Source organism: Xenopus tropicalis, chromosome 6 (genome assembly GCF_000004195.4).
Source record: "Xenopus tropicalis strain Nigerian chromosome 6, UCB_Xtro_10.0, whole genome shotgun sequence".
NCBI classification, from domain to species: Eukaryota; Metazoa; Chordata; class Amphibia; order Anura; family Pipidae; genus Xenopus; species Xenopus tropicalis.
In genome coordinates this window covers 4,152,753-4,172,210 of record NC_030682.2, presented here as the reverse complement: position 1 = coordinate 4,172,210, position 19,458 = coordinate 4,152,753, and the positions used below count along the sequence as shown (strand labels likewise).

General features: G+C 49.0%; 1 protein-coding gene and 1 pseudogene across 1 annotated transcript; both read left to right on the top strand.

The window, feature by feature from the left end:
• Positions 1-409: 409 nt before the first annotated feature.
• LOC100497860 (E3 ubiquitin/ISG15 ligase TRIM25) lies at positions 410-12,765 on the top strand. Its single transcript, XM_031904266.1, has 3 exons — positions 410-683; positions 9,201-9,965; positions 10,110-12,765. The coding sequence occupies exons 1-3, from the start codon at positions 483-485 to the stop codon at positions 10,749-10,751; spliced, it is 1,608 nt and encodes a 535-aa protein (XP_031760126.1). The 5' UTR covers positions 410-482; the 3' UTR covers positions 10,752-12,765.
• Positions 12,766-17,546: 4,781 nt separating this feature from the next.
• Positions 17,547-19,197, top strand: LOC100497707 (annotated as a pseudogene).
• The last annotated feature ends 261 nt before the right edge of the window (positions 19,198-19,458 follow it).

The following is a 19,458-nucleotide window of genomic DNA, read 5'->3' as shown; positions in this document are numbered from 1 at the left end:
GGGTTTGTGTCAATGAGCGGCATCCACAGTGAGGCCAAGTCAAATGTCTGTGTAATCCGCCCGCTGTCACATGACTCGCAGTCTCGCAGACCCTGCTCTGGGACGAGCTTTCCCGGCATTTTCTATTTATGCACCTGTTCTCCCCATGTGTTATTGGGCGCTTTTGTACTGGGGAGTTCCAGCGGGAGAGTGCATAGGAGCGCGCACGAACGAGCACATAGGAGCACGAACCCACGTCCGTCCATGGGGGGAGGGGGTGCGAGCGACCTACATCGCCAGATCGCGACCCGGCACAAGTGGAAGGAGGTAGGTTGGAGGAAGTGTACTCGAGTATAAGCCGAGGGTTACTTTTTGAGCACATTTTTTGTGCTCAAAAACTCGGCTTATACTCGAGTATATACGGTATAACCAAACCAGAAGCTGAGAGTTGTGACATATAGGGCTGCTGTTTGTCCGTAAGAAGCTGTTTATTCCTTTCTACAATGGCATCGACGGACCTGAGAGACGAGCTGAGCTGCTCCATCTGCCTGAGCATTTATACTGATCCGGTAATGCTGCCCTGTGGCCATAACTTCTGCCGGGGCTGCGTGGTGAGTGCTCTGAATTCCCAACAGGCAACTGGGGCTTATTCCTGCCCTGATTGCAGAGCTGAGTATCAGGAGCGCCCTGCCCTGCAGAGGAACATCAAGCTCGGGAACATAGTGAGATCTCCAGGCAGAAAGACAAACTTCTATTCCAGGTCACAGATCTGATCCAACAGCTGGAAATAAAGAAGGACGAGCTGTCCAGGAAGATCCGGCACATTGAGGAGCTGTGCAACATGGCAGCTTCACTCACTGTCCTACAGGAACAATGGGAATCCCATGGAGCTGCCTTTTGTGGGGCTGAGGGGGCAGATACTGAGGGCAGAGAGAGAGGGGATACTGAGGGGGCAGATACTGAGGGAAGAGATGGAGACGCTAAAAACATCCCATTTGTAGAGGATTTGGATGTTGGTTTCATTTCAGAAATATTGCTGACAGGCTTAGCTGGGATTGTGACTGAGGCAAAGGGGTGGATCTGTGGGCAGGAGGCTGCGGGGATGTTACTGGATATAAACACGGCTGCTAATAATGTCGTCGTACCAGGAGATCGGAAATCTGCTTCCTATTCCCGAACTGACCAGCGCATCCCGCAGACGCCCGAGAGGTTCCAGTATCACGGGCAGATCTTAAGCACCCGCAGTTTCCACACAGGCCGATATTATTGGGATGTTGTGGGCAACGAATCTGGCTACTGGGGCATAGGGGTGGCCTATCCCAGTATAAAGAGGAGAGGAATTGAGTCTTGTATTGGGAATAACAACAAGTCATGGGGTTTATTCAGAGAAAAGAATAAATACTCTGTGAGACATGACAGTAAAGTCACTGACGTCGCCCACTCACCTTCCTGCAGGAGAATCAGGATCTCATTGGACTATGAGGCCGGACGCCTGTCCTTTTATGAGCTGAGTGAGCCAATCAGGCGCTTACACACCTTCACTGCCTCCTTCACTGAGCCCCTTCATGCTGTGTTTTGTTTGTGGAATTATGGGGAATGGCTGAGAATCATTAGTTAGAACATTAGCTGCTCTCAAAGGGCCGTGGTTTTATTTAGTAATTTATTCCTTTCAGTTTGCATTATGAAAATATTTAATGGAGACATATTGTGTAAAAAAAAAAAAAAATAAAATAATTTCTTCTCTTGCCAGTTTTGTTGCTATCATTCTTACTACACAATATGGCCATTACAGTGCTGTGCCGGGAAACTGGGCCCCTCTGCTTCCTATTGAAAAGCTTTTCCTGTGCAACCACTGTATAGGTACTCGCCTTGGGGACTCCAACAACTAACTGCCTGGCACCCCCAGTGTCGGCTATAGACTCGGCTTTTAACTGATTCATGACAGGAAGTGGTGACGGGCGGGTAAAGGTGACTTCCTGAAGGCACTGTACTGGTCAGAATGTCACAAATGCCTTAAGCACTGGAAGAAGCCAAAGGAGGTTTGTGTGGGGGTGTTTCGGACTGATTTATTGAGAAATTTCACCGAAACCCCACTAGTCCCGCCCATCTGTGCCACTTCCTGCTGGCTGAATTCTCTGGATGTGCAGGGGGGCTGGCGGCACTGAGGATAGGAACCAATCAGCAGCTAGGCTGACCTAATAGGGAACTGAAGCCTGTCTGTGCTTGTGTGAGTGCACAAGCACCTTGAGATTACTGTGGAATACATAATAATAAAGTTGAGTACATAAAGAACGGGCTGCAGTGTGGTGAGAGTTCACATAACCTGATTTTTATTGCTGTGTTAACCCCTTCTAAGGTTAAACTGGTGCTGTATAGCTATAAATGTATCTATAATCCTCACAAGCTTTACATTACCCAGTTTATTCGGCAAGCTAACTGGAAGGGCCAGTGCTATGTTTCGGGCCTTGTCTGATGAACAAAGACTGGACTATAAGGAGATTAAACAAACGTTGCTGATCCGTTATCATCACAGAGTTTTACCGGCAAACATTCCGGTCACTGCTAAAGACCCCCCAGGATAAGTTATCAAGGGCCCTTGACAAGTGGGTTAAAGGGTCTGGGGCTGAAACAATGGAGGACTTAAGGCAATTATGCCTGAAAGAGCAATTTTTGGAGCGGTGCCCCCAAGAAGTCTGAGAGTGGGTTGTGGACCGTGAGCCACAGACAGTAGAAGAAGCTGCCCAGTTGGCAGACAAGTATATGGAAACCAGGATGCCCACCAAGAGAGGGCCCCAAGGACCAGGTACAACAGGTTCCAGGGAAAGAGAGCTGCCAGGCTCTCATCCACGTTCCCCTGGCACTAATGCTGCACCCCACCCCCCGCAACAGGGGCTGGGCCTAGAAGCTGCTTTCGATGTGGGGCACTTTCAAGCTTCTTGCCCTCTAAACCAGCGAGCTGCTTCTGTGTCAGGGGCTCCAAAGGTGACGCCTACTCGACCTGTTGCCACTGTTCAAAAGGAAAGTGCAGAGTGTGACCTGCCTAAAAAACTTAAAGGAGATGTAACCCTATTTTGGCTATGGTTGTACTTTAAACACGCAATCACCTGCGTGTGGCGCTACAGGAGCCCTGAGCCCCCGCTTATTTATGGGGGACAGGTATGATATAAATGGTGTGCCTCCACCCAGGGTAGGTATAGGTAGAACTATATGTCTCCTCCCTGGGAAAACTCTATGAGGTCCTCCTTGGACCCGGACTCCCCGCAACTCCCGGTACCTTGCCCCTCCCTTGGGGATAGCTGCTTACCAGGCAGTTGAGGATCCTCAGTATATGAACAGCCAAGACACCGGTTATGATGATGAACCAGATGAACTTGTTTATTGATGCAGGCAGAACACTTCAGAGGATGTCACACAGACGGCTCAAGTCACACTCTCTCTCTTTGGGCTACCCCCGGTACTCCCGCCGGATGCTTCCACCTAGGAACTCACCCCGGTCCACGCGTAGGGCCCCTTCACTGGGAACACTCCCAGGTGCTGACTTGGCTCCCCTTACTACACACTACAGGTCCTTAACTCCAGCCATGAGTGCTGGGTGGTCTTAACCCCTCTCTCTCCTGTTGGGGCTGTCACTGCCCGTTCTCTCTAGCCTGCATGTCACTTCTAGAGTGACCTATTACAGTACCTCCTGTACTAGAACACAAGCCTGTTATACACTTCTTTACAAGAAGCAGTCCCAGGACGAAGACCTTCACAAAATGGGTGTCAGCCCTTTTTATATTGCAGCACACTGCCACCTAGTGGTTGCTGCTGCATAACAGGGAAACTCCCTTTTCACACATAAACACCTAGGACCACCTTTAGGTGTCCATATCACATAAGGGCACCCTCATGGTGCCTGTCTAAAGGGGAACTAATCCTGAAGGGGCCCAATTCTTTGGGGTCCCTACAGAGACATATTGGATAAATGGGAAAACCCCTAACCCTGTAGGCAATTATGAATAATATCCGGTGCTGGTTTCCCTTTGGGCTAAACATTAACCCTATCTGTAACAATGGCCCCTTTACTGGAGCTCCCTATAGATCCTCTCAGGTCCCTGTCTGGGTTTCACATGAGGGGTGGGTGTGTCCTAACGGTCCCTGCCAGAAGCACAGTAGGAGGGGGAGAGCCAATCACAGCCCTGCACTCACACAAGCACAGACAGGCTTCAGTTCCCTATTAGGTCAGCCTAGCTGCTGATTGGTTCCTATCCTACAGTGCAGGGTACTGAGAGCCGCCGGCCCCCCTGCACATTCAGAGAATTCAGCTAGCAGGAAGTGGCACAGATGGGCGGGGCTAGTGGGGATTTGGGGGAATTTCTCAATAAATCAGTCAGAAACACAACTTTAAGCACAATCCTTCTATATCTAGAGGAGTATAATTCCCTGGTACATTCATCATTTTTATAGGATATGTCTCCTTTAAGTGAGACACCTGAATTTACAGTAATGCAGATACACTGGGCAGATCAGTCCAATAGAAAATGCCATGTGATTCCATTGCAAGTAGATGGAAACCCAGTGGAAGGTTTCCTGGACTCTGGTGCCTTTACGGAACCTAGTGTGGTCCACATTCCGGGGAAAATGGCCCGAGTGATTCTGGCTGGAGGACAGCGCAGAGAGGTGCCAATTGCACAAGTGACTTTGGACTGGGGAGAAGGGCCCGTGCTGCATGAAGTGGGGGTTATGGATCAGCTTCCTGCTGATGTCCTGCTTGGGAATGATGTGGGAGACATTTGCTGCAGCATCATGAGACGGCAGGCGAGCCACCGGCAGTTGTCCAGGAGGTAAGTGGGCAGACAGATGTGACATAGGTAATTGGCAGGATTTTAGGGCTGAACAAGCAGCAGACCCTAGTCTCCAGCCATTACGAGACAGAGCTGGGCAAGGGGTGGTAGGTACCGAAGCAGGGGAACAAATAGTGCAGGAGAACGGGTTGTACTATAGAGTCCTCAAAAACCCTAGGGGAAAACAAAGGGAAGCATGCCCTCAGTTGTTGGTGCCTGCCAAATTTAGGACCCAGTTACTTCACCTTGCACATGAGGTACCCCTCGCAGGGCACCAAGCGATTTCTCGCACCCGCTATTGCCTGTTTCTATTGGCCAGGGTTGTCACAACAAGTGGCACAGTTCTGCGGATCCTATGACAGCTGTCAGAGGGTTGGGAAAAGTGGAGACAAGCATACATTGCGACCCCTACCAGTGATAGGGGAGCCATTCCAGAGAGTTGCTGTTGATTTGATAGGACCCCTTAGCCGACCCAGCAGGACAGGCAAGCAATATATACTTACTATGGTGGACTATGCCACCCGGTACCCAGAGACGGTGGCTTTATGCAGAATTGATGCCCCAGCTGTTGCAGATGCATTGATTCAGATTTATTCATGAGTAGGGTTTCCTAGTGAGATCCTATCCGATCAAGGGCCACAGTTTATGTCCCAATTACTTCAGTGTGTATGGCAGTGCTGTGGAGTCACCTCTCTTTGCTCAAGCCTGTATCACCCCCCAAACTAATGGCTTGTGTGAGCGTTTCAATTGGACTCATAAGAACATGCTACGAACTTTGTGGAGGCTGGAGAAGGTGACCGGGAGAAGTTTCTGCCCTGTCTTCTGTTTGCATATAGAGAAGTTCCCCAAGAGTCTACTGGGTTCTCTCCTTTTGAGTTGTTGTATGGGAGGCGGGTTTGGGGTCCCCTAGACTTGCTAAGGGAGTACTGGGAGGGGGGAGCCCAATTCCCTGAGTTCCCTGTAGTTCCTTATGTTCTACAATTTCGAAAACGTCTAGAGAGAATGACTGCTCTGGTGAAGGGACAGCTGCTCAGACCAAACAAAAAGTTTGGTATGATAGGAATGCCAGGGACCGGTGGTTCAGGCCGGGGGACAAGGTGTTACTGCTGACACCAATAAGGTCAGACAAGTTGCAAGCAGCCTGGGAAGGGCCCTATGTCGTGGTACAATCCATTCATGACACTGCTTACGTGGTCTCCCCTCTTGATAACTAGGACCATTATAAGACGGATCATATAAATATGATGAAACCGTATGTAGAAAGAGAAGGCACCGTGGCTGCCATTTGTAGTCTGCTGGAAGAGGGACACCATGAGGAGGCTCTCCCTGACCTCTTACAAGAGGCTATGGAGGATGTTGCTATTAGTGAGCAGCTAACCAATGAGCAGAGTGAGCAGTTGTTTTAGCTGCTCCAAAGGTTTCAGTATCAGTTTTCTGAGCGACCATGCTGCACCAATTGGGTTGTCCATCAAGTGAATACAGAAAGTGCCCCGGTTTGCACCCCAGCATACAGGATAGCAGAATCCATATGGGCTGCCATGAAAAAGGAAGTAGAGGAAATTTTGGCATTAGGGATGTTTGTTCCCACAGAGCCCTTGGGCATCACCAGTAGTATTAGTCCCCAAGAAGGATGGCAGCACTTTTGTGTAGAAAATGAACCAAGTGACAGTTACAGATGCCTACCCAATGCCCCGGGTGGATGAACTGCTTGACCACAGGGGGAATGCCAAATACCTCACCACTCTAGACCTAAGCCGAGGACTGGCAGATTCCTTTGGCGCCAGGGGACCAAGAGAAGTCTGCTTTTATCACTCCCTATGGCGTGTTCCAGTTACAGTCATACCATTTGGAATGAAAAACGCCCCAGCTACATTCCAACGGGTAGTAAATCAACTGTTGGAGGGGTTCTAAGAGTTTTCTCAGGCATATCTGGATGATATAGCCATATTTAGCAACACCTTGGAGGAACATGTGCAGCACCTACAGAGGGTGCTGGAAAGGATCAGGCAGGCTGGGCTTACCCTTAAACCAGGGAAGTGCCACTTTGGGATGGCTGAGGTCCAATATTTGGGCCATCGGGTGGGAAGCAGGCGAGTGATGCCAGAACCGGCCAAGGTTGAAGCCATAGTAAACTGGCCCACTCCCACAACACAAAGACAGGTGTTAGCCTTTTTGGGGAAAGCAGGGTATTACCGATGCTTTATCCCTAACTACAGTGCTGAGCTGAACTGATCTGACGAGTAAAAGACGCCCACGAGTGGTAACCTGACTTCAGCCAGGGATTCATTGTCCACACTGACGCCTCCACCTATGGGATTGGTGCTGTCCCAAGTGGATGAGAAGGGAGGTGAGCACCCCATTATATACCTGAGCCGGAAGCTGCTTCCCCGGGAAGTTGCATATGCTACAATTGAAAGTGTGTCTGGCCATTGTGTGGGCCTTAAAGAAATTGCAGCCCTATCTGTTTGGAAGTGATTTCACTGTGGTCACTGACCATAACCCTCTGAGCTGGTTGCAACGTGTTTCTGGAGACAATGGGAAATTGCTGAGGTGGAGCCTAGCTTTGCAGCAGTTCAACTTTACTATACAGCACCGCAAGGGGAGCCACCATGGGAATGCAGATGGACTCTCAAAAAGGGACGGTGAGGACTGTACAGGACCAGGCCCGGATTTGTGGAGAGGCCACAAAGGCCCGGGCCTAGGGCGGCAGAAGTTTAGGGGCGGCATGCCGCCCCGCCGCAAAAAAAAAATTAAATTTGGCTCCCATACGGAGCAGTCGGGACCTCTCCCCACTGCTCCGTATGGGCGTTTTAAGGAACGCATGCGCACTGATGGGGTCGCTTTCGCGCATGCGCACGGGGGGGGGCGCGCTTTCGCGCATGCGCACTGGGGGCGCTTTCGCGCATGCGCATGGGTGGGGAGGGGGCGACCGACAGGGGCGGCCTCGGGGCGCCCAAAACAGAAATCCGGCCCTGTACAGGACAAGGAGCGTCCTACGGTCTTCCCACGTCTAGGGGGAAGGGGGATGTGAAAAGACTCCTAATAGCTCTGGAAGATGCTGGCTCAGGAGGGAGGGGCCAGGAGGTCCCATGGACAGGAAGCAGTTGGCTCAAGAGGTCAGAGGGTAGAGAAAGTGGCTGCTGAGGGAGAAGCTGCTGGAAAGGCTGCAGTGGGAACTGGTGGCTGCAAAGCAGAGTGGGGTAAGCTGCTGTGTCCCCTCCTTGTGGATTGCATTTCCCCAGCACTGTCCCCTGAGTAATACTCCAGCACCCGAGTTATACTCCCAGTTATCCCCACACCTACAGAAGTGTAACTGGGAGACTCACTGTGAGGGGAGCTGTTACTGGGCTGCCTGGGAGCTGCAAGTGACTATTATAAGGGACTTTATGTGCAGAGACCATACAGCACTTACAGCAGGGGGGGCTACTCATTACTGGGCTGTGACTCAAACCAGACTGGTGGCCCAGATCTACTAAATAACTGTCACACACATGTCAGCCTGCTGCGTGCGTCCGGGCACTGCCAGAGGGACTAGGCCACAAATACTCCCTACAGTTGTGCTCCTGTTGAGCAGTTAAACCTAATTTTGAACCAAAGGGATTGCTTGTTAATAAAGCTCTGTTGTACCGTTACCTTCCCCTGTGCTGCTTATGTGCCCATAGTCTGGTCCCGTGCTCAGGGACGTCACACTGGGCCCCTTACTATTTTATCTCTATACCTCCTCACTTGGCAACTAATCAACTCATATGGCTGTCAGTACCACCTCTATGCTCAGATCTACCTCTCCTCTCCTAATCTTACCCCAGAGCTCTTAACTTGTGTCTCTTCCTACCTGTCTGCTCTTTTTAGTTGGATGTCCCAACGTTACCTTAAATTAACCCTCTCTAAGACAGAATTGGTTCTGTTTCCCCCATCCAACACCCATAACCTCCCAGAACAATTCCACTATTACCCCAGGCCCGGTGCCTTGGGGTTATCCTCTTTCGCCCTGATCTTCACTCCTCATATCCTCAGAAATATTTCCAAAATACAATCATTTATCCCCCAGGATGCTGCCAAAGTTCTTATTCACTCTCTCATTATATCATGTCTAGACCCCTGTAACTCTCTGCTAATTGGCCTCCCCCCAGAGACTGTCCCCTCTCCAGCCCATAATGACTCCTGCTGCCAGGCTCATACACCTTAGCAACCGCTCCTCCCCTGCCAGTCTCTCTGCCAATCCCAGCACTGGCTTCCCCTCCCATCCAGAATAAATTTCAAACACTTGTTTTGAGGTTTACTTCTGAGTGAACTACAATTTTCCCCTTATAGTACTACAGATATAAGGTCCACATAAATGACAAATTCTGCCCTGAATGCAGAGCCGAGTATCAGGAGCGCCCCGCCCTGCCCAGGAACAGAACTCTGGGGAACATAGCAGCGCGGTTCTGTCCGACTGAGCCGGAGCCGGGGGAGACTGGGATTCCCTGCACCTACTGTGTCCTCTCCCCTGTACCCGCTGTTATATCCTGTCTGCACTGTGAGGCTTCTCTGTGTGATACCCACCTGCGGGGGCACAGCCAGTCGGCAGAACATGTACTCACTGAGCCCACCGCTTCCTTTATTGGGAGAAAATGTTCTGTACATCACAAGGTTCTGGAGTATCACTGCTGTGAGGATTCTGCCTGTATCTGTGTGTCCTGCTGCCTGGCCGGGAAGCACCGGGGCCACAGGGTGGAGCTGCTGAGTGAGGCCTCTGAGAAGAAGAAAGAGAAACTGAGGAAAGTTCTGGAGAAACTGAGCCCAGAAAGAGAGGAGACTGAGAGAGGAGCCCAGAGGCTGCAGGAGCGCAGGAGAGAAGGGGCAGAAGCGGCAGCCGGTGAGACAGAGATAGTCACTGCCCTGTTTAGGGGCATCAGGAAAGAGCTGAAAGCCCTAGAGAAGCGACTCCTGAGTGACATCTCCAGGCAGAAAGAGGAGCTCTCACTCCCACTCACTGAGCTGATCCAACAGCTGGAAATAAAGAAGGATGAGCTGTCCAGGGAGATCCGGCACATTGAGGAGCTGTGCAACATGGCAGATCCACTCACTGTCCTACAGGAACAATGGGAATCCCATGGGGCTGCCTTTTGTGGGGCTGAGGGGGCAGATACTGAGGGCAGAGAGAGAGAGGATACTGAGGGGGCAGATACTGAGGGCAGAGAGAGAGGGGATACTGAGGGGGCAGATACTGAGGGCAGAGAGAGAGAGGATACTGAGGGGGCAGATACTGAGGGCAGAGAGAGAGAGGGTACTGAGGGGGCAGATACTGAGGGCAGAGAGAGAGAGGGTATAAAGGTCCCGGCTGTAGGGGATCTGGATGTGGGTCGGATCTCAGAGACATTACTCACAGGCTTAGCTGGGATTGTGACTGGGGTAAAGGGAAGGATCTATGGGCAGGAGGCTACAGACCTGGTACTGGATATAAACACGGCTCATAATCGTGTATCTGTATCAGGGGACAGGAAATCTGCTTCCCACTCACTAACAGAACTACATTACCCACAATCCCCAGAAAGATTTCAGGTTTATCCTCAGGCTTTAAGCAGCAGGAGTTTCCCCTCAGGGCGACATTACTGGGAAGTGGAAGTCAGTGTTTCAGGGGGCTGGGGGGTAGGGGCGGCCTATCCCAGTATAGAGAGGGGAGGCAGGCAATCTGGTATTGGGATTAATAACAAGTCCTGGTGTTTGTACAGAGGCAATAATAACAAATATTCAGTGGGACATGACAATAAATGGCCACAGTTACCCCATGTCCCTTCCTGCAGGAGAATCAGGATCTGGTTGGACTATGAGGCCGGACGCCTGTCCTTTTATGAGCTGAGTGAGCCAATCAGGCGCTTACACACCTTCACTGCCTCCTTCACTGAGCCCCTTCATGCTGCATTCTATGTTTATGGGGATGGTACCTGGGTGAGAATCATCAGTTAGGGCCCAGGGCTGGAGACACTTTATTCTGCCATATGACAATTTCTTGTGATGTCTTCCTTTCCCCTTTACCCCCCTTTCCTTTATAAACAGGGCAATTAGTTCACAGCTCCCTATCTCTCTTTAAAGAAATGCCTCCCTTCTCTAAGCAGTAGCATTGGGTAGCTCATTATAAGGGCCTCTTAGTGGATACTTAATGATTGTATCATATTCTCCATTGCTCTGTAGGACCAGGAAGTGACAGGAAGTGCTAAAGTGAAACTAGCTTCATATTCTTCTATAGTGCCAGGAATAACAGACACCATAGATATTTTGTAATTATAACAAAAGAAATGTTGAGCACAAGCCCTGTTCATTGAGCTCATTTTGAAAATGGGTGTATACTGTCCATTTAAAGGTGTATTCTGTCCCATTTTGACTATCAAACCCCCCACCCCCCATGTAGGCACTGATACATAATATATGGCACCTGTGTTACATTTGGGCTACAAGCAGCTGTTTCCTGCTGTTATGCCAGAGCAGTATTGTGCTGGCACCATAAGAGTTAATACTAACAACATTGGGTCTCAGGCCCATAACTAGATATTCCAGCAGGGGACTGTGGGAAAGGGACTCACCATATAGGACTAATCAGAACCAGACCATTGGGCAAGAAGCTGGGACAATTGGTGGATTATAGAAAAGCATACCTCCCAACATTTAAAAATTAAAAAGAGGGACAATTGTATATGCCACGCTGAGTGCTGCAATATTTTGGCCACGCCCCTTTTGACCACACCCACATTACAAAACACCCTCTTTTTCCATGGTTGGAATGGCAGCATCAGACACACCAAGTGCACTAATGTTTTAAGCACTTTCTAGTCAAAACGTGTTTGTTAGGTACACAAAAGACTTAAGAAAAAGGGCCACAGTCATATTGTTGGTATACTTTGTATAACAGCTGCTAAATATATTGGCTCTATATAAACAGAGATGATATATAATTTACCACAGTATATACCCTATCTACCTTTGTTCCCAAGATCTTTGCTTTTTATTTCCCTTTCCTTATCTTTTGTTTGCTCTTCTTCCAGTATTTCTGTTTTGTGCTTTTCCTTCACTTCCAAGATTTGCTTTTCACTTGCATTTTTCTTTTGCTTTACCTGTTTTTTTATGGCTCAGCCAGATCCCCACCGTGTGTTTGTAAATACACCAAATTGTAAGTGGAGGATAATAAGGAAGAGTTTGAAGAGAAAGGGTTAAAGTGCACTCAAGGTGGGCAGAAATCCAGCCCCTTTCCCTAGCCATGTGAGTGAGCACAGCCAATGGGAGTCTTACAAACACGGAGAAGCATCCTGTATTTTTCTTGTTGTAAGTGGGCTGGGTTTGGCTTGAGTGGAGTAAAGGCGGCTGGGTTTGGCTTGAGTGGAGTAAAGGCGGCTGGGTTTGGCTTGAGTGGAGTAAAGGCGGCTGGGTTTGGCTTGAGTGGAGTAAAGGCAGCTGGGTTTGGCTTGAGTGGAGTAAAGGCGGCTGGGTTTGGCTTGAGTGGAGTAAAGGCGGCTGGGTTTGGCTTGAGTGGAGTAAAGGCGGCTGGGCTCGGCTTGAGTGGAATAAAGGCGGCTGGGTTTGGCTTGAGTGGAGTAAAGGCGGCTGGGTTTGGCTTGAGTGGAGTAAAGGCGGCTGGGTTTGGCTTGAGTGGAGTAAAGGCGTCTGGGTTCGGCTTGAGTGGAGTAAAGGCGGCTGGGCTCGGCTTGAGTGGAGTAAAGGCGGCTGGGTTCGGCTTGAGTGGAGTAAAGGCGGCGGTGCTGAAGAAGCGGGACATTCTAACAACAATCCGGGACTGCAGGATGTAGTATAAAAATCGAGACTGTCCCGTGAAAAGCGGGACAGTTGGGATGTATAGAAAAGAACTGTTTTATTCACTTTTATTTTCTTTACACTTTGCAATTTGATATTATGTAGGTCTCTTTGTAACATTCTTTCTGTACAGAGATGCACTGTTTCCTTTTGTAATATTAAATGTAATAAGCTTTGAGCCCATAGCCTGTATGTAATTGTGTGACTAAATGAATTAACTCTTTGTGTCGGTGTTGGGATCTGCCCAGGTTAGAACTGGAACTGCCTGTTCATGGGATGCAGCGTCCAGGCTGAGCCACAGGGGGCAGTAGGGGTGCAGGAGGGTAACTAATCATTATGACCATTCATTCTTTTGCCTTCCCTGCCCCAGTCACCTGCTCCAGCTGCAAGTAATTTCCTAACTAAGGGATTTTGTAAAGACCTGCCAAGCCCCAAAATAATTTTTTGCCTAATAAAAGAAATAAATAATTATTTAAACCTGCACAGGGGTAAATCCTCTCAGAGTTCCTACTGCTATAGGAGTGGGAAACATTTCAGGGCCACATTGACCCTTTGCCAAGTTACCCACAACTTCCCTTCAACAAAGCCTTAGGGTAAAGCAGCGCTATAACTCTATCCCCACCGGCAAAACTCTCCTACTAAATCAATAATACAGTTCCCAATGGGAACCACAACAGCAGGAACAATAACAAAGTGATATTATGGCTCATTGCGAGGTGGGGCCCTAACCTGTTGTACCTGCAGGAGTGAGGGCGCCTCCCCCAAGATGGCTGCCGGTTACTGTCTGGCACAGTGAGGTCATCAGTGTGCTGCCTCCATTCAGAGCAGGAAGAGATTCCTCCCAGGAGAGAAGGAAACAGGAAGAGGAAGTGCTTAATGAGGCTACGGTTCTATCCCAATAGGGATAATTGTGCCCATACTGAGTGGGGCGGCAGCACTGACAGAACCTTCCCTTCTCCCACAATGAGCAGCGGCTCAGGCTACTGGTACCTAACAGGGCCCCATCCCTTACACTACTGGGAACAGATATTACCCCCAGTTTTCATGGACGGTGTCTCTAGGCAGAGTCACTTTTTAACAATGGAAAAAACCATGGTCTGGGGGACGTTCCAAGTTTTGGAATTTTTTTTAACCCCACCCTGACTGGTGCTTCTCGCTTATCCCTGGCTTGGTTTGATAGCTCCTTGATCTTCATAAAACAAAGGGGGTCATTCAAGGTGTAATGCATTTCATTCTGAGGGCAGGTAGGCAGGTGCCCCTGGGCTTCCTTAGGGATTTCACAGTAAAGACTGTTCAGTTTTTTTAATTGAGAAAAATGTATTCCCTCATCAACATTATGGATTATTTTGTGTAAATCCCAATTAAAGGAGAAAGAAAGGTAAAAACTCATTGGGGGTCATTTCTCAACACTGGGCAAATTTGCCCATGGGCAGTAACCTATGGCAACCAATCAAATTGTTGCATTCATTGTTCTAGCTGCAGCTGGCTGAAAAAAGCCAATCACTGATTGGTTGCTATGGGTTACTGCCCATGGGCAAATTTGCCCAGTGTTCATGAATGAACCCCAGTAAGCTTTATCAGAAAGCTCTATGTAAATACAGCCATAAGCACTCACAGAAACGCTGCACTGACTCCTCTATCAAAAGAAACACAGGATTTATTTTCTTCTTTTGTGTCACACATTCCTTCTGTGTCAGATTTCCTGTTCTCAAAAAAAATCCTCAGTCTGCTCAGTTTTCTCCTCTCTCCTCTCTCCCCCTCCCTTCTCCTGCTCCCGTCTGTATTCTCTCCCCCCTCCCAACTGTCCTGTACTCATTGTACAGAAGTGTTTAGAATTTCTATGCATTATTAGAATGAAGCCCTTATCCTGAAGAGCTTACAGTCTATGAGGAATGGGAGGAGGCATGGCCGTGACATCACAAGGGCAGACTATGATGCAGCGCTCGCCGATTGGCCAATAGCCACATCAGTGTTACTGAGTCCTGCCTAGTTTTCCTAATTTGGGAAACCGGGCAGGAAGTTTTGACCTGAGCAGCCCTTCCAAAACCTGGGCAGTCTGGGTCAAAACCGGACAGGTGGCAACCCTATCTGGCACCCCCGTCAGTACTAATACAGTATCCATTTTACAAAGCAGGGATTGTCCTTTGAAACATGGATTTTGCTTGCTATAATGCTCACCTCTTTTTTATGGAACAACTTTTGGATAGATTCTCTGGACTCCACCAAGTCAACTGCTGTTGAATCTGAAAAGATATGATGAAGGTCTTCTGAATCTCCACCTTGCTCTGAGCATTTTGAACCCCACTGAGCCCAAGGAACTCGATTCCAGGCACCATAAGGCGTAGGATCTTCATGATCTGTCTAGCCATCACTTGTGAAGCTTCCACAGACTCATTTACTGAAGAATCCTGACTCCTCAGGAAGTCACATGTCGGTATCAAAACCAGACAGGTGGCAACACTGCAATAAGGAGAAGCAAAAGCAACTGAATGTTTTTATCTCCCCAGTCCAACACTTCTGCCCAGTCCCTCCAGGCAATAGAATTGTGCGAGCCAACCGCGCTTATAAATATCTTCTGCATTTATTGTGTTGTTTCAGGGACCCCTTTTCTTCCAAGTCCAAATGCAGCCCATGATTGAGAATCAGATCAGTCAGCCTCTCAGTTTGTGTAGAGCCATTTATTCCCCTTTGTTTTATCACTTTATGTTACTGTAAATAATAAAAACAATTCACATTATTTAGGGAGATCATGTAGGTCCAAAGTAAACCACATGGGGGCCTGCTTTTTGGACCTCAACTTGGAGATTATGGATCAGACATGTTCCTATGAAAATCCATAGAAACATGTCAGTAGTATTATTACTATTTAAATAGCGCCTTCAATTTACACAGTGCGAGTGAGAGGTGAAAACCAGTGGTTAGTCAGTGTTTGGGGGTTTTAGGTTATAGGCTTGAGTAAAAAGGTGAGTTTTAAGAGATTGTTGAAAGGCTTGGAGAGTCTGGCAGTGCCTAATGGGACGGGGAAGGGCGTTCCAGAGGATGGGTGCAGCGCGTGAGAAGTCCTGGGTGTGAGGGTGAGGAGGAGAGAAGGAGGTCATGTGTAGAGGGAAGGTTACATCTGGGGGTACTTAGGGATCAGGGTGGTTAAATAGAGGGGTGCGGCACCAGTGAGTGCTTTGAAGGTGAGTACAAGAATCTTGAACTGAATGCTGTATGTGTCAGGTGCCAGTGCAAGGACTGGCAGAGAGGGGAGGCACTTGGGGAGTGGGAGGAGAGGGGTATGAGTCTGGCTGCACTGTTCATGATGGATTGGAGTGGGGTCAGTTTAGACAGGGGAAGCCCATAGAGCAGTGAGTTGCAGTAGTCTAAGGAATGGATATGACGAGGGTGTGGATGAGAATTTTGTCTCATGAGTGAGGAAAGGTCGAATGCGTGCAATGTTTTTGAGGTGGAACCGACAGGATTTAGAGAGTGTTTGAATGTGGGGAGTGAAAGCGAGAGCAGAGTCAAATGTGACTCGTAGACAGCGAGCTTGTGGGACTGGGGTTATATTAATATTTACCACGCAGACAGTGATGTCAGGCAGGGAAATGGAGTGGGAGGGTGGGAAGATGACCAGCTCGGTTTTGTCCATGTTAATTTTTAGGTTGTGAGAGGACATGAATGCAGAAATTGCAGTTAGACAGTCGGAGACATGAGCTAGGAGTGAGGGCAGGTCTGGGGAAGAGAGGTAGATTTGGGTATCATCTGCATAAAAATGATAGTGAAATCCAAAGGGGCTGATTAGTTGACCCAGACCAGTGGTGTAGATTGAAAATAGAAGGGGTCCAAGAACAGAGCCTTGAGGTACCCCAACTGAGAGAGTCTGAGGGTGGTGGAAGGCAAATGGGAGACCAAGATCCAAGATAGAGCCTTATCTTGAATCCCCAGTGAGGAGAGAATATGGAGCAAGAGAGAATGATCGACAGTGTCGAAGGCTGCAGAAAGGTCAAGCAGGATTTAGAGAGAGTAGTGGCCCTTTGCTTTGGCAGCGAGTAAGTCATTCACTACTTTAGTGAGGGCAGTTTCTCTAGAGTGGTGGGGGCAGAAGCCAGACTGAAATGAGTCAAGTACGAAGTTAGATGTTAGATAGTGTGAGAGTTTGTTATGTACATGTTGTTCAAGCAGTTTTGAGGAGAAAGGTGGAGAGATCGGCCGATAGTTAGAGGGGAGTGTAGGATCCAGAGAAGGCTTGATGATTGCGTGTTTGAATGAGAGTTGGAGTGAATATAGGGGAAAGAGGAGGAATGAGATGAAAAGGAATAGGATCAAGAGAGCGGGGGGTAAGGGGAGCTTTAGACATTTAGACAGGAGAAGGGAGACGGTCTCCTCGGTGAGCGCGGGAAATGATTCAAGAACAGTAGCAGCTGAGGGAATGTTTGATAGTGTCATGTCCTTAGGGTTCTGATTTATTTCCATGCAGATTTTTTGAATTTTATCTATAAAATAGCTAGCAAACTCCTCAGAAGTGATGGAGGAGGAGACGGCAGTAGCTTGGGTGGGTGTAGAAGGGAGTTGAAAGTGTTGAACAGTTGTTTGGGGTTGCGAGATTGTGTGGCTATGTCAGTATTACTAACGAGTTGCAGCACATAAATCTGTAGGGCAAGATCCCCTGAAACGGCTCCCAGCCCATAGGTACCTGCTCCTCATGAAGGGGACAGAGAGCAGAGGAAGCCATGTTGTTTCCCTGTGTCAGGCTGGTCTGGGAGCGGAGAAATCCATAGGCCAATTACAAATGAAAGCAGTATTGCAGCCAATGGAAGCATCATGCAGCCTCAAGCCCATTGTGATTGATACAAATACAGAGGATCATTTTGAGCTGAGCCAGATACACACTGTGCCACAACTGAGAGGGTTAACTCACAGGAGTCCAAAGTGCTGTTTGTCTCTGGGGAAAGAGAACGCGTTCTGCTCTCAGCGATGGCGGCTGCTGATCTGAGAGAGGAGCTGAGCTGCTCCATCTGCCTGAGCATTTATACTGATGTATAATGCGGTAATGCTGCCCTGTGGCCATAACTTCTGCTGGGGCTGCATTGGGAAAAAATGGGACACCCAGGAGGGATTGGGGGCTTATTCCTGCCCTGAATGCAGAGCCGAGTATCAGGAGCGCCCCGCCCTGCCCAGGAACAGAACTCTGGGGAACATAGCAGCGCGGTTCTGTCCGACTGAGCCGGGGGAGACTGGGATTCCCTGCACCTACTGTGACTCCCCTGTACCCGCTGTTATATCCTGTCTGCACTGTGAGGCTTCTCTGTGTGATACCCACCTGCGGAGGCACAGCCAGTCAGAGAAACACGTCTTAATAGAACCCACAATGCACCTGGGCGACAGGAAATGCTCAGTCCATGAAGAACCCCTGAAATATTACTGCTGTGAGGATTCTGCCTGTATCTGTGTGTCCTGCTGCCTGGCCGGGGGGCACCGGGGCCACAGGGTGGAGCTGCTGAGTGAGGCCTCTGAGAAGAAGAAAGAGAAACTGAGGAAAGTTCTGGAGAAACTGAGCCCAGAGAGAGAGGAGACTGAGAGAGGAGCCCAGAGGCTGCAGGAGCGCAGGAGAGAAGGGGCAGAAGTGGCAGCCGGTGAGACAGAGAGAGTCACTGCCCTGTTTAGGGGCATCAGGGAAGAGCTGGAAGCCCTAGAGAAGCGACTCCTGAGTGACATCTCCAGGCAGAAAGAGGAGCTCTCACTCACACTCACTGAGCTGATCCAACAGCTGGAAATAAAGAAGGACGAGCTGTCCAGGAAGATCCGGCACATTGAGGAGCTGTGCAACATGGCAGATCCACTCACTGTCCTACAGGAACAATGGGAATCCCATGGGGCTGCCTTTTGTGGGGCTGAGGGGGCAGATACTGAGGGCAGAGAGAGAGAGGGTACTGAGGGGGCAGATACTGAGGGCAGAGAGAGAGAGGGTATAAAGGTCCCGGCTGTAGGGGATCTGGATGTGGGTCGGATCTCAGAGACATTACTCACAGGCTTAGCTGGGATTGTGACTGGGGTAAAGGGAAGGATCTATGGGCAGGAGGCTACAGACCTGGTATTGGATATAAACACGGCTCATATTTCTGTATCTGTATCAGGGGACAGGAAATCTGCTTTCTATTCTCTAACAGAACTACATTACCCACAATCCCCAGAGAGATTTCAGGATTTGGCTCAGGCTTTAAGCAGCAGGAGTTTCCCCTCAGGGCGACATTACTGGAAAGTGGAGGTCAGTGAATCAGGAATATGGGGGGTAGGGGCGGCCTATCCCAGTATAGAGAGGGGGGGATATCAGTCCTGCATTGGGAATAATAACAAGTCCTGGGGTTTGTACAGAGGGAATAATAACAGATATTCAGTGAGACATGACAGTAAATGCACACAGTTACCCCACATCACTCCCTGCAGGAGAATTGGGATCTGGTTGGACTATGAGGCCGGTCTCCTTTCCTTTTATGAGCTGAGTGAGCCAATCAGGCGCTTACACACCTTCACTGCCTCCTTCACTGAGCCCCTTCATGCTGTGTTCTATGTTTATGGGGATGGTACCTGGATGAGAATCATCAGTTAGGTCCCAGGGCTGGAGACACTCTTTATGTTGCCATATGACATATGACAAATATGAAATATGTTAAAAAAAAAGTGAAATAAAGAAAAAAGTATTTTTATTTTGTGGTTTTTTTTTCTAAGAATGATTACATTCACTTCCAAAAATTTTAATGTTTGTAAAAGCCCCAATTCTGCTGAATCCAACAATACCAAATATGTATTGGTAACCCACCTTTATTGTCCAGAAGACACCCCAATGATAAAACAGCATTTTTATATAGAAACAAAAGTGAAAAGGCCT